The sequence below is a fragment of the Coregonus clupeaformis genome, chromosome 10 (genome assembly GCF_020615455.1).
Source record: "Coregonus clupeaformis isolate EN_2021a chromosome 10, ASM2061545v1, whole genome shotgun sequence".
Classification (NCBI taxonomy): domain Eukaryota; kingdom Metazoa; phylum Chordata; class Actinopteri; order Salmoniformes; family Salmonidae; genus Coregonus; species Coregonus clupeaformis.
The window spans coordinates 7,438,324-7,461,498 of record NC_059201.1 but is presented as its reverse complement, the minus strand read 5'-3'; the positions used below and the strand labels follow the sequence as shown (position 1 = coordinate 7,461,498).

General features: G+C 43.3%; 1 protein-coding gene across 1 annotated transcript; it reads right to left on the bottom strand.

Annotated features, from left to right (window-relative positions):
• Nucleotides 1-6,479: 6,479 nt before the first annotated feature.
• LOC121557263 (SAM pointed domain-containing Ets transcription factor-like) lies at nt 6,480-21,584 on the bottom strand. The gene is made up of 6 exons (XM_041871093.2): nt 21,219-21,584; nt 10,760-11,240; nt 8,412-8,609; nt 7,433-7,480; nt 7,060-7,194; nt 6,480-6,871 (listed from the first exon to the last, which is right to left on the bottom strand). The coding sequence occupies exons 2-6, from the start codon at nt 11,226-11,228 to the stop codon at nt 6,693-6,695; spliced, it is 1,029 nt and encodes a 342-aa protein (XP_041727027.1). The 5' UTR covers nt 11,229-11,240; nt 21,219-21,584; the 3' UTR covers nt 6,480-6,692.
• Between the last annotated feature and the right edge of the window lie 1,591 nt (nt 21,585-23,175).

The window sequence follows — 23,175 nt, the reverse complement described above, 5'->3', positions numbered from 1 at the left end:
TCACCAGCAGTGCACCCTGACACCATAACACCTCCTCTTCCATGCTTTACGGTGGGAAATACACATGCGGAGATCATCCGTTCACCCACATCACGTCTCACAAAGACAAGGCGGTTGGAACCAAAAATCTCCAATTTGGACTCCAGACCAAAGGACAAATTTCCACCGGTCTAATGTCCATTGCTCGTGTTTCTTGGCCCAACCAAGTCTCTTCTTATTATTGGTGTCCTTTACGAGTGGTTTCTTTGCAGCAATTATTTGCACAGCCAGTTTCATCATAGCGCTTGTTGGTTTTTGCAACTGCACTTGAAGAAACTTTCAAAGTTCTTGAGATTTTCCGTATTAACTGACCTTCATGTCTTAAAGTAATGACGGACTGTCGTTTCTCTTTTCTTATTTGAGCTGTTCTTGCCATAATATGGACTTGGTCTTTTACCAAATAGGGCTATCTTCTGTATACCCCCCTACCTTGTCACAACACAACTGATTGGCTCAAACGCATTAAGAAGGAAAGAAATTCCACAAATTAACTTTTAAGAAGGCACACCTGTTAATTCAAATGCTTTACAGGTGACTACCTCATGAAGCTGGTTGAGAGAATGCCAAGAGTGTGCAAAGCTGTCATCAAGGCAAATGGTGGCTATTTGAATAATCTCAAATATAACATATATGTTGATTTGTTCAACACTTTTTTGTTTACTACATGATTCCATATGTGTTATTTCATAGTTTTGATGTCTTCACTATTATTCTACAATGTAGAAAATAGTAAAAATAAAGAAAAACCCTTGAATGAGTATGTGTTCTAAAACGTTTGACCGGTAGTATATATACAGTGGGGAGAACAAGTATTTGATACACTGCCGATTTTGCAGGTTTTCCTACTTACAAAGCATGTAGAGGTCTGTAATTTTTATCATAGGTACACTTCAACTGTGAGAGACGGAATCTAAAACAAAAATCCAGAAAATCACATTGTATGATTTTTAAGTAATTTTTTATTTGCATTTTATTGCATGACATAAGTATTTGATACATCAGAAAAGCAGAACTTAATATTTGGTACAGAAACCTTTGTTTGCAATTACAGAGATCATACGTTTCCTGTAGGTCTTGACCAGGTTTGCACACACTGCAGCAGGGATTTTGGCCCACTCCTCCATACAGACCTTCTCCAGATCCTTCAGGTTTCGGGGCTGTCGCTGGGCAATACGGACTTTCAGCTCCCTCCAAAGATGTTCTATTGGGTTCAGGTCTGGAGACTGGCTAGGCCACTCCAGGACCTTGAGATGCTTCTTACGGAGCCACTCCTTAGTTGCCCTGGCTGTGTGTTTCGGGTCGTTGTCATGCTGGAAGACCCAGCCACGACCCATCTTCAATGCTCTTACTGAGGGAAGGAGGTTGTTGGACAAGATCTCTCGACACATGGCCCCATCCATCCTCCCCTCAATACGGTGCAGTCGTCCTGTCCCCTTTGCAGAAAAGCATCCCCAAAGAATGATGTTTCCACCTCCATGCTTCACGGTTGGGATGGTGTTCTTGGGGTTGTACTCATCCTTCTTCTTCCTCCAAAAACGGCGAGTGGAGTTTAGACCAATAAGCTCTATTTTTGTCTCATCAGACCACATTACCTTCTCCCATTCCTCCTCTAGATCATCCAGATGGTCATTGGCAAACTTCAGACGGGCCTGGACATGCGCTGGCTTGAGCAGGGGGACCTTGCGTGCGCTGCAGGATTTTAATCCATGACGGCGTAGTGTGTTACTAATGGTTTTCTTTGAGACTGTGGTCCCAGCTCTCTTCAGGTCATTGACCAGGTCCTGCCGTGTAGTTCTGGGCTGATCCCTCACCTTCCTCATGATCATTGATGCCCCACGAGGTGAGATCTTGCATGGAGCCCCAGACAGAGGGTGATTGACCGTCATCTTGAACCTCTTCCATTTTCTAATAATTGCGCCAACAGTTGTTACCTTCTCACCAAGCTGCTTGCCTATTGTCCTGTATCCTATCCCAGCCTTGTGCAGGTCTACAATTGTATCCCTGATGTCCTTACACAGCTCTCTGGTCTTGGGTATTGTGGAGAGGTTGGAGTCTGTTTGATTGAGTGTGTGGACAGGTGTCTTTTATACAGGTAACGAGTTCAAACAGGTGTAGTTAATACAGGTAATGAGTGGAGAACAGGAGGGCTTCTTAAAGAAAAACTAACAGGTCTGTGAGAGCCGGAATTCTTACTGGTTGGTAGGTGATCAAATACTTATGTCATGCAATAAAATGCAAATTAAAAATTACTTAAAAATCATACAATGTGATTTTCTGTCTCTCACAGTTGAAGTGTACCTATGTACACTTAAGTAAGTAGGAAAACCTGCAAAATCGGCAGTGTATCAAATACTTGTTCTCCCCACTGTATATACAGTGGGGGAAAAAAGTATTTAGTCAGCCACCAATTGTGCAAGTTCTCCCACTTAAAAAGATGAGAGAGGCCTGTAATTTTCATCATAGGTACACGTCAACTATGACAGACAAAATGAGGAAAAAAAATCCAGAAAATCACATTGTAGGATTTTTTATGAATTTATTTGCAAATTATGGTGGAAAATAAGTATTTGGTCAATAACAAAAGTTTCTCAATACTTTGTTATATACTCTTTGTTGGCAATGACACAGGTCAAATGTTTTCTGTAAGTCTTCACAAGGTTTTCACACACTGTTGCTGGTATTTTGGCCCATTCCTCCATGCAGATCTCTAGAGCAATGATATTTTGGGGCTGTCGCTGGGCAACACGGATTTCAACTCCCCTCCAAAGATTTTCTATGGGGTTGAGATCTGGAGACTGGCTAGGCCACTCCAGGACCTTGAAATGCTTCTTACGAAGCCACTCCTTCGTTGCCGGGCGGTGTGTTTGGGATCATTGTCATGCTGAAAGACCCAGCCACGTTTCATCTTCAATGCCCTTGCAGATGGAAGGAGGTTTTCACTTAAAATCTCACGATACATGGCACCATTCATTCTTTCCTTTACACGGATCAGTCGGCCTGGTCCCTTTGCAGAAAAACAGCCCCAAAGCATGATGTTTCCACCCCCCATGCTTCACAGTAGGTATGGTGTTCTTTGGATGCAACTCAGCATTCTTTGTCCTCCAAACACGACGAGTTGAGTTTCTACCAAAAAGTTCTATTTTGGTTTCATCTGACCATATGACATTCTCCCAATCCTCTTCTGGATCATCCAAATGCACTCTAGCAAACTTCAGACGGGCCTGGACATGTACTGGCTTAAGCAGGGGGACACGTCTGGCACTGCAGGATTTGAGTCCCTGGCGGCGTAGTGTGTTACTGATGGTAGGCTTTGTTACTTTGGTCCCAGCTCTCTGCAGGTCATTCACTAGGTCCCCCCGTGTGGTTCTGGGATTTTTGCTCACCGTTCTTGTGATCATTTTGACCCCACGGGGTGAGATCTTGCGTGGAGCCCCAGATCGAGGGAGATTATCAGTGGTCTTGTATGTCTTCCATTTCCAAATAATTGCTCCCACAGTTGATTTCTTCAAACCAAGCTGCTTACCTATTGCAGATTCAGTCTTCCCAGCCTGGTGCAGGTCTACAATTTTGTTTCTGCTGTCCTTTGACAGCTCTTTGGTCTTGGCCATAGTGGAGTTTGGAGTGTGACTGTTTGAGGTTGTGGACAGGTGTCTTTTATACTGATAACAAGTTCAAACAGGTGCCATTAATACAGGTAACGAGTGGAGGACAGAGAAACCTCTTAAAGAAGAAGTTACAGGTCTGTGAGAGCCAAAAGTCTTGCTTGTTTGTAGGTGACCAAATACTTATTTTCCGCCATAATTTGCAAATAAATTCATTAAAAATCCTACAATGTGATTTTCTGGATTTTTTTTCCTCAATTTGTCTGTCATAATTGATGTGTACCTATGATGAAAATTACAGGCCTCTCTCATCTTTTTAAGTGGGAGAACTTGCACAATTGGTGGCTGACTAAATACTTTTTTTCCCCACTGTATATATATATATATATATATATATATATATATACTGTGTATATACTTTGTATATATATATATATATATATATATATATATATATATATATATACATATATATATATAGTACATTTAAAATAAAATAAATGCAATTACAATTAGATGCAAGCAAAGGGTACAAAACAATAGACATATCATATGTTAATATACAGTGGTGTGGTGTTCTCGACTGTAGGTGTTTTCTATGGCAGGGTGGAAATCCAAAGGCTTTGTGAGTTACACTGAAATGATACATCAGACTTTACTGGCCAGTTAAGTTAATGGAGCATGCATATAGGAGAGGGTGGGGTGACTGTGGTGGCTACGGTGAGGGAAAAAAGTATTTGACCCCCTGCTGATGTTGTACATTTGCCCACTGACAAAGAAATGATCAGTCTATAATTTTAATGGTAGGTTTACTTGAACAGTGAGAGACAGAATAACAACAAAAAAATCCAGAAAAACATATGTCAAAAATGTTATAAATTGATATGCATTTTAGTGAGGGAAATAAGTATTTGACCCCTCTGCAAATCATGACTTAGTACTTGGTGGCAAAACCCTTGTTGGCAATCACAGAGGTCAGATGTTTCTTGTAGTTGGGCACCAGGTTTGCACACATCTCAGGAGGGATTTTGTCCCACTCCTCTTTGCAGATCTTCTCCAAGTCATTAAGGTTTCGAGGCTGATGTTTGTCAACTCGAACCTTCAGCTCCCTCCACAGATTTTCTATGGGATTAAGGTCTGGAGACTGGCTAGGCCACTCCAGGACCTTAATGTGCTTCTTCTTGAGCCACTCCTTTGTTGCCTTGGCCGTGTGTTTTGGGTCATTGTCATGCTGGAATACCCATCCACGACCCATTTTCAATGCCCTGGCTGAGGGAAGGAGGTTCTCACCCAAGATTTGACGGTACATGGTCCCGTCCATCGTCCCTTTGATGCGGTGAAGTTGTCCTGTCCCCTTAGCAGAAAAACACTCCCAAAGCATAATGTTTCCACCTCCATGTTTGACGGTGGGGATGGTGTTCTTGGGGTCATAGGCAGCATTCCTCCTCCTCCAAACACGGCGAGTTGAGATGATGCCAAAAAGCTCAATTTTGGTCTCATCTGACCACAACACTTTCACCCAGTTCTCCTCTGAATCATTCAGATGTTCATTGGCAAAAATCAGACTGCCCTGTATATGTGCTTTCTTGAGCAGGGGGACCTTGCAGGCGCTACAGGATTTCAGTCCTTCACGGCGTAGTGTGTTACCAATTGTTTTCTTGGTGACTATGGTCCCAGCTGCCTTGAGATCATTGACAAGATCCTCCCGTGTAGTTCTGGGCTGATTCCTCACCGTTCTCATGATCATTGCAACTCCACGAGGTGAGATCTTGCATGGAGCCCCAGGCCGAGGGAGATTGACAGTTATTTTGTGTTTCTTCCATTTGCGAATAATCGCACCAACTGTTGTCACCTTCTCACCAAGCTGCTTGGCGATGGTCTTGTAGCCCATTCCAGCCTTGTATAGGTCTACAATCTTGTCCGACATCCTTGGAGAGCTCTTTGGTCTTGGCCATGGTGGAGAGTTTGGAATCTGATTGATTGATTGCTTCTGTGGACAGGTGTATTTTATACAGGTAACAAGCTGAGATTAGGAGCACTCTCTTTAAGAGTGTGCTCCTAATCTCAGCTCGTTACCTGTATAAAAGACACCTGGGAGCCAGAAATCTTTCTGATTGAGAGGGGGTCAAATACTTATTTCCCTCATTAAAATGCAAATCTATTTATAACATTTTTGACATGCGTTTTTCTGGATTTTTGTTGTTGTTATTCTGTCTCTCACTGTTCAAATAAACCTACCATTAAAATTATAGACTGATCATTTCTTTGTCAGTGGGCAAACGTACAAAATCAGCAGGGGATCAAATACTTTTTTCCCTCACTGTATATGAGTTTATTGTGAGGGAGCTGTTGATGCACTCCCATTCAGGTTCAGTGAACTGCTCAAATGTTCTACTGTAAATGCCTTTCGGGAGAGTTCCGAAGTGTGCCATGTGATTAATGAAAAAGAGAGAGAGAGCGGTTTGCCCTTCTGGATGACAGCCAGAACCGAACCCTACTGCAGGTGAAACAAAACTCCTAAATACATTCCCAGGCGACGGACGGGGACCGCCTCTGATAAACAAACAAACAACAACCTGTTCTTCATTCTACAGGCAGGGATACAGAAGGTACAGTATGTTAAAGGTATAGCTGTGGGCAATGGTAATTTCTCTTCCTGTCAGAGTTGTTTTAAGATACTGGTTATTGATTAAATTACATAATAGGAAAACAAGAACAGGCAGATCATGCAAATGAAAAAGACAGTTGAAATGGCAGTTTTCTTTTTTTTTTGTGTGTGGGGGGGGGGTCAGGCAAGAGAAAGAGCACTTTCATTTTAGTCTCAAGTTTCTTCTCTGCGTTAAAAAAGCGAAATCTTCATTTGCCAGCTTTGGCAGCTGACACTTCAGTACTGGCAAAGGGTATGTGTACTTACAGGGGTTGGTCAGTGCATGTGTTCAACTCAGTTTTGTTTGTTAGTTTTACCCCTTTTCAGCTTGGTTGTGTAATGTACAAGTCCAAGGTGTGATCATGTGCCCCTTTCTTTGTGGGCCTCTATCCGCCTCCGTCCCCTCATACTGGGTGGACAAACTGGTAGACCAGTCTCTGGGAGACGTCAGGCTTGCGGATGATGCCCTTCTTGTAGTACTGCCGTATGGAGCGGCTCAGCTTGTCGTAGTTCATCGCTGGACGGTTCTTCCTCCGTCCCCAGAGTCTCGCCACATGAGCAGAGTCCTCGATTTTGAAAATACCTGGCAGACAGCAGAGTGGGATTAGATATGGAATACATTGTCACTCCATTTCATTGTCATTTTCTGTCTTTTTGATGAAATTAGAATTAAAATTAGAAGAGAGGAGAGGATTGATTATTGCAGAGTTGAAAAATACTTCTGAACTTATCCCATCAGTTCTTGGCGGTCACACAGCCTGCCCTGCTCACCTTTCTCCTTGTTGAGCCAGCGAATGCAGCGTCCGTAGTTGTGGGGTTTGAGGAGCAGCTCTCTGAGGAACTGCCACAGGTGGATGGGCTGTCCTGAGCACGACGAGTCTGCCTCCAACCACAGCTCCTCTCCGCCTGCACAGAGGGACGAGGGATGAGCGCACACACACTCATTCATTCCTAACTTGGAGTATGAACACACACACACATGCTAACAAGACTGCACTACACGTGACCCTCTGCTCTTCTACCTAGGAGCTATGAACCCAACTGTCACTACTTCCCAAGGGCCAACAACACTCAGGCCCTCGAGAAATGAGATGCATGTCACTTTCTGTCCTAACAAAGCTAATAGAGAAGAGGTTAAACCTACCTGTGATTTTGCTGTCTCCAACGGAACACCTCTCTTTCATCCAGGCAGCTGTGGAGAGAGGAAGAAAGGGAGAGAAAGAGAGAGAGAGAGAGAGAGAGATGAATAGTTGTATTGTTTGAACAGAATAATACAAGCTTCATTATTCTGAGGAGAAAACAGTAGTACAGTATGTGCAGACTGTCTACACCAGTCATACAGCTACAGTATTACAACACAGCTGACCGTCTACACCAGTCATACAGCTACACTGAGCAAAAATATAAACGCAACAATTTCAAAGATTTTACTGAGTTACAGTTCATATAAGGAAATCAGTCAATTAAAATGAATTCATTAGGCCCTATTCTATGGACTGGGAATACAGATATGCATCTGTTGGTCACCTTTAAAAAAAAATTAGGGGCGTGGATCAATCAGTATCTTCATTTTCTGATCCCACACCCCAATTTGTTTTTTAAAGTATGTGTCGCACTGCCTGCAGTGCGACACATCTCCTTCGCATAGAGTTTATCAGGCTGTTGATTGTGGCCTGTGGAATGTTGTCCCACTCCTCTTCAATGGCTGTGCGAAGTTGCTGGATATTGGCATGAATTGGAACATGCTGTCGTACACGTCGATCCAGAGCATCCCAAACATGCTCAGTGGTTGACATGTCTGGTGAGTATGCAGGCCATATGTGTGACAAAACTGCACATTTTAGAGTGTTCTTTTATTGTCCCCAGCACAAGGTGCACCTGTGTAATGATCATGATGTTTAATCAGCTTCTTGATATTCTACACCTGTCAGGTGGAGGGGTTATTTTGGCAAAGGAGAAATGCTCACTAACAGGGATGTAAACAAATTTGTTCACAACATTTTTGAGAAATAAGCTTTTTGTGCGTATGGAACATTTCTGGGATATTTTATTTCAGCTCATGAAACATGGGACCAACACTTTACATGTTGCGTTTATATTTTGTCCAGTGTATTATAACACACCTGACTTCCAGATGTCCAGGTGGGCGTACAGAGTGTCTCCACACTGAGGGGACCTCTGCCTGAAGTCCTCTTCACTCATGGCACACAGGTCTTTCCCAGACAGCTCCTGGAAGGCCTTGCCGGCCTGAGGCAGTCTGTACAGATGCTCTGTCCACAGCAACCACTTCTGAACGTTCCCCGAGCTCCACTCCATGGGGTCTGGGGATAACATATAAAAACAATAAAAATATTTTAAAAAATTGGTTAGTCCCCTATGCATCTTTAGAAACTATTAACAAACTAGCAGTAGCATTTACGGTAACTGTCAACTGCATGTCTGTTGGCCTTCAATAGGGTGGGATCTATTCAGGGTAGTTATGGAGGGTTACCCAAAAAAACATGAACACAGCGGAGACCATCTGTGTGTGTATGACACTGTAGTATAGGGACCACACACACATCTAGCGTGTCCACTGTGTTCATAACATTTTACATTTTAGCAGACGCTCTTATCCAGAGCGACTTACAGTTAGTGAGTGCATACATTGTTGTTTTTTCATACTGGTCCCCCGTGGGAATCGAACCCACAACCCTGGCGTTGCAAGCGCCATGCTCTACCAACTGACCTACAGGGGACTAGCGTGTCAACTGAACGCATCTCCTTCCTGAGTGGTATGATGGCTGGTGTTTATACTTGCGTACAATTGTTTGTACAGATGAACTTGGTACCTTCATGTGTTTGGAAATTGCTCCCAAGGATGAACCAGACTTGTGGAGGTCTACAAATTTTTTTCTGAGGTCTTGGCAGATTTCTTTAGAATTTTCCAAGCTGTTTAAAGGCACAGTCAACTTAGTGTATGTAAACTTCTGACCCACTGGAATTGTGATACAGTGAATTATAAGTGAAATAATCTGTCTGTAAACAATTGTTCGAAAAATGACTTGTGTCATGCATTTACATTTTTTGTCATTTAGCAGACGCTCTTTTCCAGAGCGACTTACATGAGCAATTAGGGTTAAGTGCCTTGCTCAAGGGCACATCGACAGATTTTTCAACTAGTTGGCTCGGGGATTAGAACCAGCTACCTTTCGGTTACTGGCACAACACTCTTAACCACTAAGCTACCTGCCACCCCATACAAAGTAGTCCTAACCAACTTGCCAAAACTATAGTTTGTTAACAAGAAATGTGTGGAGTGGTTGAAAAACGAGTTTTAATGACTCCAACCTAAGTGTATGTAAACTTCCGACTTCAACTGTATGTACTGTATGTATGTATATGTATGTATGCAGACATATACACACACAAATGCTGTCAGTCAGAGGCCTATCACTGTCTTCACCTCAAACTGTTTATTTGACTAGTATTATCTCTGTGAGGTTCACTCTGGGTAAACTCTAATCACAGGCGTGAGCTGGGGAGAATGGTGGTTTGCATAAGGTACGGCACTGTTCTGATGTGTACTCTACAATCGTTTTCATCAGTTGAAACGCACTGTGACACCACATTTTCTATAAAGCAGCAGCAGGACGAGGGGCTCTGATATGTGACTGACAGCAGGCATCTTACAGTACAAATACAGTACTGTACGCCTTCAACCTGCTGTTTGCTTTGCCAGTTGAACAGACCTCACCCAAGTACTGTGTACACGGCTGTTGGCAGGCGAGCAACAACGTCATTCCCCATTAAGTCCTGTTGGGTATTTGTTAAACACATGCGAAGGTTGGGATTATACAGATCCTGGAGCAGACAAACATGTCAGTGAGACATAAGTCTTCGTCAAGAGCTGTCACCCATCATCCATGCCATTATCATCTAGCAGCAGGAGAATCTTTGGGCTTAGGGAGTACGACTTTGCAGACGTGTCTCCTCTGAATCAATATATCAATACCTCTGTCAATACCTGATTGGACAGTAATGCATGAATACGCTGGAATGAACGGCCATGGTGCTCTTAATGCTATTAGATAATAAGCAGAATCTACCGCACACCCACAGCTGATTAGTGAAGGTGCTGGAGGCAAAAGGCAAAACTGGAGAAACAGGAAAGTCTCCGCACACTTCCAGTCAGATGCAAATTTTATTATGGCTGACCTTTCAGTCAGTTGACCTTCTTTTAATGCTCTTGAAAGGGAGACGGGATCATGCAGCGATGGCAGCCATATAATAAGAATTAGGAGAAAGTGCATGGACTATGGTTTGTGGCCCACATATGAAATGCACAGAATGCTAACGTAACAACCATCAATTATTGTACATTCCACATGGAATGAGTATCCACCACAGAACATAGCTTCAAACAGAAATATCCATAAACTCTAATAATTCTAGAATGAGAGTGGCGGCTTACTACAGTAACAGTACCTACCTGGGGTGATGTTGAGCAGCTTGCAGGCCGTCTCGATGTCCTTCAGCACCTCTCCGACCACCATGCTCTGGACCTGCTCCAGGGAGCGCTCCTCCTCCTGGCCCTCCTGGTCCTCCAGCCCCGGGGAGAGCCCCAGGGCCTGGCTGTCGATGACAGGGCACTGCTCTGGTTCCTCTCGGTGCTCCGTCCTGGGTACGGGGACAGGCACGGCACAGGCCAGACCCGGGGAGGCCTCGGACAACTTCACCAGCCATGCGGAGTCCTCGGTAAAGAGCATGTCGAAGCAGGAAAGGTAGAGGCCCGGAAGGCCGCGATGCTCCAGAGCCTCCATGCAGGGCTTGATGTCCTCCATCTCCCAGTCCGCCCCAGCCCCGGTCCTGTGTCCCATGTTGCTCTCGGGCAGACCTAGGCGTGACGGAAACAACTGGCTGCTGCCCTCTGATGATAGACTCTCCCCCGGACTCGACATGGCTGCTGCCTCCTGGTAAAGGAGGAGGAATGGAAATGTAGTTTACAATAGTCATAAAGATTTACAGATGTCAAAGTAGTACATCAGTATTTTCTATTTGATATGTTGATATACTGTAGGTGTGGAGATACAGTGCATTGACCACATTCATAAAGTTTAGATGATGGAATAATGAAAAACAACAGTTTGTCATCAAATTGGGTTTGATCCTGCAACACCATTTCAGCTGAGTGCTATATGGATAATTCTCGGACAACTTCCCATAGCCTACTTGTTGACCCAGAGTAAACAAGTGTTTCTTCATTTAAGTGGGAATGAGAAGTAGCACGCACTAGTTCTCTTATTTCATATATTCAAATCAGTTCAATGTAGGACAGGAAAACGTAAAATACTCTTTCACAGAAAACCCTGTAAAGAAGATGTTGCCTGTGATCTAAATGAGCATTATGATAGCCAAATTGTAATAACGTTTTGGAATTATTGAAATTCCAAAACAAAGTATTATGAACATATCATTTTATGCAGTAGGTGTTATTCCTGTAGTAAATCAAAATCACAGTACCTTCGATAAACTATCCCTTCGTGCCCAAAGCTCCGGCTGCTAAACATGCAACAGCTTCAAAACTGTAAGAAAGTCCATCAGAGGGACTGCGGGCGTGAGTCCTCCAGAGCAGAAAGACCACAGCAGACACTGAGGTGAGAGCGTGTTTGCTGGGGCTCTTTAAATGTGTCTGAAGCAAAGTGAAGATACTGGGGAAATGACCCTGAAGATAGTCACTGCACCAGCGGGGCAGGCATGGGGCAAAATGGATTTGACTGAGCCTCTTACTTGTGGGTCAGTGGCCCAGAATGGGTTGTGACTTGGGGGTAGGTGACTTGTATTGAGGCCTAAAGCGGTATGACCGCCTGCCTTTGCCTTTTAAGGTGCCATCTCCGTAGTCCTTTGACTCCACTGTCAGCTGGAGTTTTTAATCAAACGAAAGAAAGATCATGTGGAGGAGAAGACAACTCAAATGTGGCATGACGGTGGGCTGGTGTTGTTGTCTGCTCAGGAAAAGTTTCAGAATAATTTTGGAGGAATTTGTATTTCTTGTGTCAATTCATTCTGTTTACGTACATGTTGGTTTCAGTAGTTTTGCCCTGCCTCATGTAAAACGGCCCAGAGGTTTTTCTTACCACGTGACCTGAACAGGAAAAACGCCCCTTTGCCTTAGAACAATTTCTTCACAGGTGCATTTCTACTGGCATTAAAGTGCAATCCTAAGTCAACATCAAAGGATGCCAGTGTAATCACAGGATGACCTCACTTATGGTTCACAGTGTACCTGGCTACCTGCTGCCACAGGTGGTAGAACGGAAGGAACTTAGCTGTCATACACACAGGGTTATCAGTAGTTGTGCCGTGGTAAAAGATGACTGCTCTCGCACAGCACATGTTCAAGGAGAGACATGCTTTGTTTGCCCAGAGAGACTGTTAGCCACTGTATTAATCTCCCGAGTGGCGCAGTGGTCTAAGGCACTGCATTGCAGTGCTAGCTGTGCCACTAGAGATCCTGGTTCGAAACCAGGTTCTGTCGTAGCTGGCCGTGACCGGGAGACCCATGGGGCGGGGCACAATTGGTCCAGGGTAGGGGAGGAATGGCCGGCAGGGATGTAGAGCATGGAGTTTGCAACGCCAGGGTTTTGGGTTTGATTCCCACGGGGGGCCAGTATAACAAATAATGTATGCACTGACTGTAAGTCGCTCTGGATAAGAGTGTCTGCTAAATGAATAAAATGTTAATAAAACAGCTATAACACTACTGTGCAACAGCCACTGAAACCATCTATAAGGAAAATATCTTCATGTTGATCCATTATTCCACTTGTTATTATATTGTTGTTTATCAAATAAACTAAGAAACTGTTGTCATAGAATATTCCCTGGGGTGAGAGAAAGGCTTCTTTAGCGTTACCCAAATGATCCTTGCAGGAACACACTTGACAGACCTACAACAGCTCTGTATCAGCCCCAGAGCTGTATTAACCCTAAAGGAAATTAAGTTCTCCTCCCCAAAAGAGTTCTCCTCTCTCCCTTCACTCTCTATCTCTCTATTCTCCATGTCTCCAACCCCCCAGTCTACCCCTCCCCATTCCTCCTTTTATCTCCCGATGTCCTGCTAAGGGTCTAGGGATAACCCACTGTGTCTTCCTTCATCAGGAGTCAGATTAAAAAGCGCCAGGCGGTGTCTCGGCTAGCCTGCTTTGTGTCCACTCTCCTCTGTAACAGCTTGCGCTAAGCCCATTAGTCCGGCAAATGTAGCCATATTCGCTTTTTCCAAAAGGAGAGGGGACGGGAGAAAGAGGCGCAAACATGCTCCCCAGGGGAAGGATTAAGGGCCTGCCTGATCTCTAAATGAGTTTGGTCAAGACGGTGATATTCATTTCAGGAGAATTAGGCTTCGCTCCATTTACTGGCCAGGTCAGGTATTAGACACACAGTCAGAGGGACTATAGCCGTGAAGGCAGCCATCCTCCCTGGTAACCATTAGACACACAGTCAGAGGGACTATAGCCGTGAAGGCAGCCATCCTCCCTGGTAACCATTAGACACACAGTCAGAGGGACTATAGCCGTGAAGGCAGCCATCCTCCCTGGTAACCATTAGACACACAGTCAGAGGGACTATAGCCGTGAAGGCAGCCATCCTCCCTGGTAACCATTAGACACACAGTCAGAGGGACTATAGCCGTGAAGGCAGCCATCCTCCCTGGTAACCATTAGACACACAGTCAGAGGGACTATAGCCGTGAAGGCAGCCATCCTCCCCTGGTAACCATTAGACACACAGTCAGAGGGACTATAGCCGTGAAGGCAGCCATCCTCCCTGGTAACCATTAGACACACAGTCAGAGGGACTATAGCCGTGAAGGCAGCCATCCTCCCTGGTAACCATTAGACACAGAGTCAGAGGGACTACAGCCGTGAAGGCAGCCATCCTCCCTGGTAAAACCATCTCATCCCTCTTTCTTTTCTTTATTGGCATTCTCTGCATCTCAGCTGATGTTCTAGAGTCTCTGTGGTTCCTAACCAGCTTTACTACGACACGTCCTCTATGTGGTCTGTAGGATGGGTGGTCAGGTTAAGTAACACTTATTGTGTTGGGTCCTATCCCTATGAGCAGCTCATTAAGGCAAACCTTTCTTTAATAGAAATAATGGGTTTAACATTAAGTATATCTAAAGGTTTTTCCATTTCAATATTAGGGTGCTAGTGACTAGTGACTTTCTCAGTAACAGGAGTCGAATACCCTGACTGTTTGGTCTTTTACAAGACTTGTATATCTGGTTTAAAACGACTCTTGAGACAAAAGTGGGCATAAGTACTAGATATAGCGGGCCCCGTGTAGCTCAGTTGGTAGAGCATGGCGCTTGCAACGCCAGGGTTGTGGGTTCGTTTCCCACAGGGGGCCAGTATGAAAAATGTATGCACTCACTAACTGTAAGTCGCTCTGGATAAGAGCGTCTGCTAAATGACTAAAATGTAAAATAAAGGGAAATGCAACAGTCACCACTTTTCTATTGTTGAGTCCTCTCCCTGTGCTCTTCCAAAGAAAGGGCACCCTTGTTTGAATTTGGGGTTAAAGAAGTGTATATAGTCAGGCATGTTTGCTGTGTGTGTAAATGAGTACGGTTTAAAGAGAGATCTGGAGCCTCAGGGATTCTTTGTCATTGTTTCTCATGGGAAACTTGGAACCAACGAATGAAAGAGCAGTTCCAAGACGAAAGAAAATAAAATAGAATGATTGCCATCTACGGCAGGCTCCTAGTGCAATATGAGCATGCTGGGAAGCTACATATACCCAGCAACGTCTGCTGTTCCCAGGAAGTAGTCTTTGCTGAGAGAAATATAACCTAATTCAGCCATTTGACTCTCCTCACACCCTGTCATAATGTTTTTATTTAACCTTTATTTAACCAGGAAGTCCAATTGAGGTCAGAGGAAATCTTTAACACGCTGATAACCAGGTGTTTTATATGAGGTCTGTTGAAAAAGTAAAGACCCAAGAAGCTTGTGTCAATAATGAAGAGATATTGAAAACAAATATACTTTTTTACAATGTGTGCATAGAAAAGTACAATGTATGGGACTCATTTCAAATATTTGTGGTGAGAGTTCACAATAGATCAATGTGTCATTATTTAGATCAGTCATTCAGTAACAATTGAAATATTTATAACAATGACACAAACATGTTCTGTCCCCTAGCTCTCTTCCCAACTGAGGGCATACACCTCACACTATTAAACTTCAAACGGGTAAGTCTTGGAATGGGTAAAATTAGCATATATATTATTTTTTTGGGTGGCTATAAATATTTTTTGGGTGACCAATAACACAGAAAAAAACTATAATTGCAGAAAACTGTAAAAGCTGAACAAAAATAACTTCTTGACTCACTGTCTAATTAATATTAATCAACCATGATGACTGTATCACCCAGGAGCATTCACATATACTGTATATTTGCATGTGAAGCATGAGAAAGATGAAGCATGTCCCTGGGACACATTTCTGGTCACATGTTCTATTGACTACTTTCCAAGGTCTCTTGAGTTATTCCCCTCTTTCCTCATGGACACCTGGCATGACTCCAGAAAGGTAACCAAGAAGCATTTCCTCACCATGTACAGTACCTCTAATATATTCATTTATGACATATCCCTACTGCAGGTGACTGCATGTTATGGAAGCCCAGTATCCCCTTACCCTTTCCAGGATAACAATACCCTCTGGTATAACTCAATCAATGAACAATAGTGGTTGAATCTACTTGACTGGATCTGAATGAGGGAAGTTGGTTTTTATTTCCTCGTATCCAAGGGATTGGTATGAATTAGAGTGAATGGTTTCTTTCCGTGCCACGCTATTTTGCTATTCTTGTGACAGGACAATTTCCACCTGTAATGCAGGTGCAATGGCATCAGGCCAGGTTCTTCAGAGAGGCTACTGTTACCTTTTTATATTTTCATATTTTATATGTTCAAATATTTGATTACTGATTATTATTCTTACAGCTGAATTTGATATTTTGAGTGTGGAGAGCTATTGAGCACCTGTACCCTGTATCTTTCCTATCTCTGTAAAGATCGTTGGCAAAATGCACTCTGTTATTTATTTTGAGACATATTCATGTGCTATGGTGTTATGGGTTGGGTAGCAGCCAAACCAAACCAGTTACTTTTCTGTAAAACGTAAATCCATCAGGTGCCTGTGCTATTCTGGCCTCATTTTTATTACTGTTGGGGTCCTTCACTATCTGTCATTGGAAAGATACTTTGCATGTTATGGCAGATAAATTGGTTTGTGGCCACATTTGTGATTGGATGGTGATTACTGTATTGATTGACAAACATCTTAAGTACACAGACAGATGCAATAGCACAGTGGGGGGCATACAGATGCTGTAGTATCTTAACGTTGAATAAAATACAATAAACTAAAATACCACAATTGTGCTGTATGACTCAGGAAATAAGAATATTTACATATTTATCAGCATAAGAGCTACAAACTGTATGTGCTTGACAGTGTTGGGGAGTAGTGACCGACATTTAATTCAACTAGTAATTGAACTACATTTTGCTGTAGCTTGGTGGTAGTTGAACTAAATTCAAATCTTGGTAGTGTTTTCAGTAGTTGTTTTAAGTGTTTTGCCATATAGCGGTGTAGCTAACTCCTGGAACTACACACTACTTGAAAAAAGAAAATATGGGTGAAGAAGGGAATCATTTTCTTTATTTTTTGGCCTAATTCTCACTTGAAACATTGTTTTTGTGTTTAATAGACTAAATTACACATTCTGTTAACATATGACCCAAAGTGATCTGTTCTTGCAATTTGTAATCTATGACATTATTTGGATGTAGTGACCTACACTGAACAAAAATAGAAACACAACATGCAATCATTTCAACGATTTTACTGAGTTACAGTTCATATAAAGAAATCAGTCAATTTAAATAAATTCATTAGGCCCCAGAGATGCATCTGTTGGTCACAGATAGCAGCAACAACAAAAAAGGTAGGGGTGTGGATTATAAAACCTATCAGTATCTGGTGTGACCACCATTTGCCTCATGCAGCGCGACACATCTCCTTTGCATAGAATTGATCTGGCTGTTGATTGTGGCCTGTGGAATGTTGTCCCACTCCTCTTCAATGGCTGTGCAAAGTTGCTGGATATTGGCAGGAACTGAAACAAACTGTCATACACGTCAATCCAGAGCATCCAAAACATGCTCAATGGGTGACATATCTGGTGAGTATGCAGGCCATGGAAGAACTGGGACATTTTCAGCTTCCAGGAATTGTGGACATATCCTTGTGACATGGGGCCGTGCATTATCATGCTGAAACATGAGGTGATGGCAGCGGATGTATGGCACGACAATGGGCCTCAGGATCTCGTCACGGTATCTCTGTTCATTCAAATGACCATTGATAAAATGCAATTGTTTTCATTGTCCGTAGCTTATGCCTGCCCATACCATAACCCCACCGCCACCATGGGACACTCTGTTCATAACGTTGACATCAGCAAACCGCTCGCTCACACGACGCTATACACACTGTCTGCCATCTGCCCAGTACAGTTGAAACCGGGATTCATCTGTGAAGAGCACAAGTCTCCAGCGTGCCAGTGGCCATCGAAGGTGAGCATTTGCCCATTGAAGTCGGTTACGATGCCGAACTGCAGTCAGGTCAAGACCCTGGTGAGGATGACGAGTACGCAGATGAGCTTCCCTGATACGGTTTCTGACCGTTTTTGCAGAAATCCTTCGGTTGTGCAAACCCACAGTTCCATCAGCTGTCCGGGTAGCTGGTCTTAGATGATCCTGCAGGTGAAGAAGCCGGATGTGGAGGTCCTGGCGTGGTTACATGTGGTTTGCGGTTGTGAGGCCGGATGGACGTACTGCCAAACTCTCTAAAACGACGTTGGAGGGGGATTATGGCAAAAGCTCTGGTGGACATTCCTGCAGTCACCATGCCAATTGCACACTCCCTCAAAACTTGAGACAACTCTGGCATTGTGTTGTGTGACAAAACTGCACATTTTAGAGTGGCCTCTTATTTTGCTGCCAGCACAAGGTGCACCTGTGTAATGATCATGGTGTTTAATCAGCTTCTTGGTAAGGCACACCTGTCAGGTGGATGGATTATCTTGGCAAAGGAGAAATGCTCACTAACAGGGACGTAAACACATTTGTTCACAACCTTTTGAGAAATAAGCTTTTTGTGCATACAGTATGGAACATTTGTGGATATTTTATTTACACTCATGAAACATGGGACCAACACTTTACATGTTTTTGTAGAAGCACCTTTGGCAGCGAATACAGCTGTGAGTCATTCCACACCTGGATTGTGCAACATTTGCCCATTATTCTTCTCAGAATTCTTCAAACTCTGTCAAGTTGGTTGTTGATCATTGCTAGACAACCATTTTCAGGTCTTGACATAGATTTTGAAGTAGATTTAAGTCAAAACTGTAACTCGGCCACTCAGGAACATTCAATGTCGTTTTGGTAAGCAACTCCAGTGTTTTTGGCCTTGTGTTTTAGGTTATTGTTCTGCTGAAAGGTGAATTCATCTCCCAGTGTCTGGTGGAAAGCAGACTAAACCAGGAATTCCTCTAAGATTTAGCTTGTGCTTGAAAATGCTTGAAAATATGGAGAGTGGTACTCAGTAATGTGTTATATTGGATTTGGCCCAAACATAACACTTTGTATTCAGGACAAAATGTTAATCGCTTCGCCACATTTTTTGCAGTATTACTTTAGTGTCTTGTTGTAAACAGGATGCATGTTTTGGAATATTTTTTATTCTGTACAGGCTTCCTTCTTTTCACTCTGTCAATTAGGTTAGTATTGTGGAGTAACTAAAAGGTTGTTGATCCATCCTCAGTTTTCTCCTATCACAGCCATTCAACTCTGTAACTGTTTTGGCCTCATGGGGAAATCCCTGAGCGGTTTCCTTCCTTAAGTTGTGAAAGGCTGGTCATGGCTCACATCAACACCATCATCCCAGAAACCCTAGACCCACTCCAATTTGCATACCGCCCCAACAGATCAGCAGATGATGCAATCTCTCTTGCACTCCACACTGCCCTTTCCCACCTACGTGAGAATGCTGTTCGTTGACTACAGCTCAGCGTTCAACACCAGAGTGCCCACAAAGCTCATCACTAAACGAAGGACCCTGGGACTAGACACCTCCCTCTGCAACTGGATCCTGGACTTCCTGACGGGCCGCCCACAGGTGGTAAGGGTAGGCAACAACACATCTGCCACGCTGATCCTCAACACGGGGGGCCCTTCAGGGGTGCTTGCTTATGCCCCTCCTGTACTCCCTGTTCACCCATGACTGGGTGGCCAAGAACGACTCCAACACCATCATTAAGTTTGCTGACGACACAACGGTGGTAGACCTGATCACCGACAACGATGAGACAGCCTATAGGGAGGAGATCAGAGACCTGGAAGTGTTGTGCTAGGACAACAACCTCTCCCTCAACGTGATCAAGACAAAGGAGATGATCGTGAACTACAGGAAAAGGAGGGCCGAGCATGCCCCCATTCTCATCGACGGGGCTGTAGTGGAGCAGGTTGAGAGCTTCAAGTTCCTTGGTGTCCACATCACCAACAAACTATCATGGTCCAAACACACCAAGACAGTTGTGAAGAGGGCACAACAACGCCTATTCCCCCTCAGGAGACTGAAAAGATTTGGCATGGGTCCTCAGATCCTCAAAAAGCTATACAGCTGCACCATCGAGAGCATCCTGACTGGTTGCATCACCACCTGGTATGGCAACTTCTCGGCCTCCGACCACAAGGTGCTACAGAGGGTAGTTCAACCCCCAAGCCATAGGACTGCTGAACAGCTAATCAAATGGCTGTTTGCATAGTCACTTTACCCCTACCTACATGTACATATTATCTCAATTACCTCAACTAACCTGTACCCCCGCACATTGACTCTGTACCGGTACCCCCTGTATATAGCCTCGCTATTGTTATTTTATTGTTGCTCTTATATTTTTGACTTTCGTTTATTTAATAAAAAAAATTCTTAACTCTTATTTTTCTTGAAACTGCATTGTTGGTTAAGTGCTTGTAAGTAAGCATTTCACGGTAAGGTCTACGCCTGTTGTATTCGGAGCATGTGACAAATAACATTTGATTTGATTTGATTTTAAGTATGCCTGTATCTTTGTAGTGACTGGGTGTATTGAAACACCATCCAAAGTGTAATTAATAACTTCACCATGCTCAAAGGGATATTCAATGTCTGCTTTTTTTAAAATTTGACTCATTTACCAATAGCTGCCTGTCTTTGCGAGACATTGGAAAACCTCCCTGGTCTTTGTGGTTGAATCTGTGTTTGAAATTCACTTACAGACAATTGTATGTATGGGGTACAGAGATGAGGTAGTCATTCAAAAATCATGTTAAACACTATTATTGCACACAGAGTGAGTCCATGCAACTTATTATGTGACTTGTTAAGCACATTTTTACTCCTGAACTTATTTAGGCTTGCCATAACAAATGGCTTGAATACTTATTGACTCAAGACATTTCAGCTTTTCATTAAAACAATGTAAAAACATTTTTTAAACATATTTCCACTTTGACATTATGGGGTATTGTGTTTAGCCCAGTGACAAAAAAATCTATTTTTTTTAAAAATCCATTTTAAATTCCTGCTGTAACACAACAAAACGTGGAAAAAAGTAAAGGGGTGTGAATACTTTCTGAAGGCACTGTAACTGCAAAGACATTTTCTTTCTGAAAACATAAATAAGACCAACACAGAGTGAACAACACCTGATAAATCAGCCATAAGAACACACCCTGGAGGCAATTCTGTTCTGTTTCTTATTTTCCTTTTCTTACACACAGACCCCACAGAAAGTGAATGCCGACTACCTGTCCAACTCCTTACCTGGGCCAAAGTGTGCTGGTCTCTGGGTGGTCTCTGGCAGGGATGAAACTATTGCTGAGGGTAGACAGGACAGGACCCCATCAGGTGTAATGCAGACTAGTGGTGATGATAGCCTCTGGTCCAGTTAGCCCAGACTCCTCTTCTGTCAGTCTGCAGGTGTCTGGTGTTTTCTGATGGGCCAGGAGATGCAGCGGGCAGGCAGGCAGGTACAGGTAGGGCAGGCAGGCCTCTATGTCACCCAGAAGACTGATGAAGAATCCTAGACTCTACTGGATCACTCAAAAGATTTTAAAGGTGCAGTCTAAAAGCACACTAAGGCTAACTTACACGGTTGGTGACACTGTACCTGCTGTGGGTGTGACAGAGGGAGAGTGAGAGTGTGTGAAGGAATTTCAGTTCCATTGACTGCAGGTCATATTTATACTAGGGCAGCCTTGTTTACCTATGCACACACACACACACAGTGTGTGTGTGTGTGTGTATATGTGAGCTGACCCTTGTCTGAGAGCCTTGAAGGTCTCTCTGTTGGCACCCCCGCCTACTCCTCCCAAAATACTGCCTAAGCCCCTTCAGAACACAGTCATTTCTCCACTCTGTTAGTACCACAGCGTCTGATCTTAGTTCAAAGTAAATGGGGGTCTGAGTGTCCATGACAACTTCTCATTTAATCTGGTATAGTCTGCACAGGTAAACTGAAAAATCATTGGGAAATAGACAGTAGGTTACTTAGAACAATTATTCATGTAGTTAGTAAATTGTAGTTAAAAATACAGTTATTTTGACATTTAAAAAATAAAGTTGTCTTCTTTACTTGAATGTAGTTAGGCAACACCTTAAAAACTGTTAAATAAAATAAAATTGTATTTGTCACATGCGCCGAATACAACAGGTGTAGATCTTACCGTGATGTGCTTACTTACAAGCCATTAACCAACAATGCAGAATTTTTTTAAAAGTAAGTAATAAAACATTTGCTAAAGAAATCATTACAAAAATAATTAACTAAAGTAAGACAAATTATAATAAAAAAGTATCACAATAAAAATAACGAGGCTATATACAGGGGGTAACGGTACCGAGTCAATGTGTGGGGGTACAGGTTAGTCGAGGTAATTGAGGTAATATGTACATGTAGGTAGGGGTAAAGTGACTATGCATAGACAATAAACATAGAGTAGCAGCAGCGTAAATAACAGGGTCAATGCAAATAGTCCGGGTAGCCATTTGATTAACTGTTTAGTAATTTCATGGCTTGGGGGTAGAAGCTGTTAAGGAGCCTTTTGGACCTAGACTTGGCGCTCCAGTACCGCTTGCCGTGCGGTAGCAGAGAGAACAGCCTATGACTAGGGTGAATGGAGTCTTTGACCATTTTTAGGGCCTTCCTCTGACACCCCCTGGTATAGAGGTCCTGGATGGCAGGAAGCTTGGCCCCAGTGATGTACTGGGCCGTACGCACTACCCTCTATAGTGCCTTGCGGTCGGAGGCAGAGCAGCTGCCATACCAGGCGGTGATGCAACCAGTCAGGATGCTCTCGATGGTGCAGAGGTATAACTTTTTGAGGATCTGAGGACACATGCCAAATCTTTTCAGTCTCCTGAGGGGGAATAGGCTTTGTCGTGCCCTCTTCACGACTGTCTTGGTGTGTTTGGACCATTAATTCATTACTTTGTACTTGCACTGTAAGCCATTCATTAATTGTTATCAGGATGACTGGACCTCGATGCTGCTCCCTTAGCTATGGAGGTGTTGAGTTTAAAGAACTATAGGATAAAATGACATTAATAGGTTTCGTATGTAAAAGTACTTGTGGGAGTTTGAAGCTTGTATCCATTCTCTCTCTGTACACCGACACAGGTGATCAATGGCTCAATAAAACACATCTAATGAATTACCTCTAATCAACTGTGCCTTTTAATCCCTAAGAGTTAATTTTCTATTTCATTGTTTTATTACGTA

Bases quoted from the DNA above. Each gene is read 5' to 3' on its own strand.
- LOC121557263 (XM_041871093.2), bottom strand. From the start codon at position 11,228: ATGTCGAGTCCGGGGGAGAGTCTATCATCAGAGGGCAGCAGCCAGTTG. The intron at 8,610-10,759 runs GTAGGTACTGTT...TGTTATCCCCAG, and splicing joins GCTGCTCAACATCACCCCAG to ACCCCATGGAGTGGAGCTCG. The intron at 6,872-7,059 runs GTGAGCAGGGCA...GCTGTCTGCCAG, and splicing joins CTGGCTCAACAAGGAGAAAG to GTATTTTCAAAATCGAGGAC.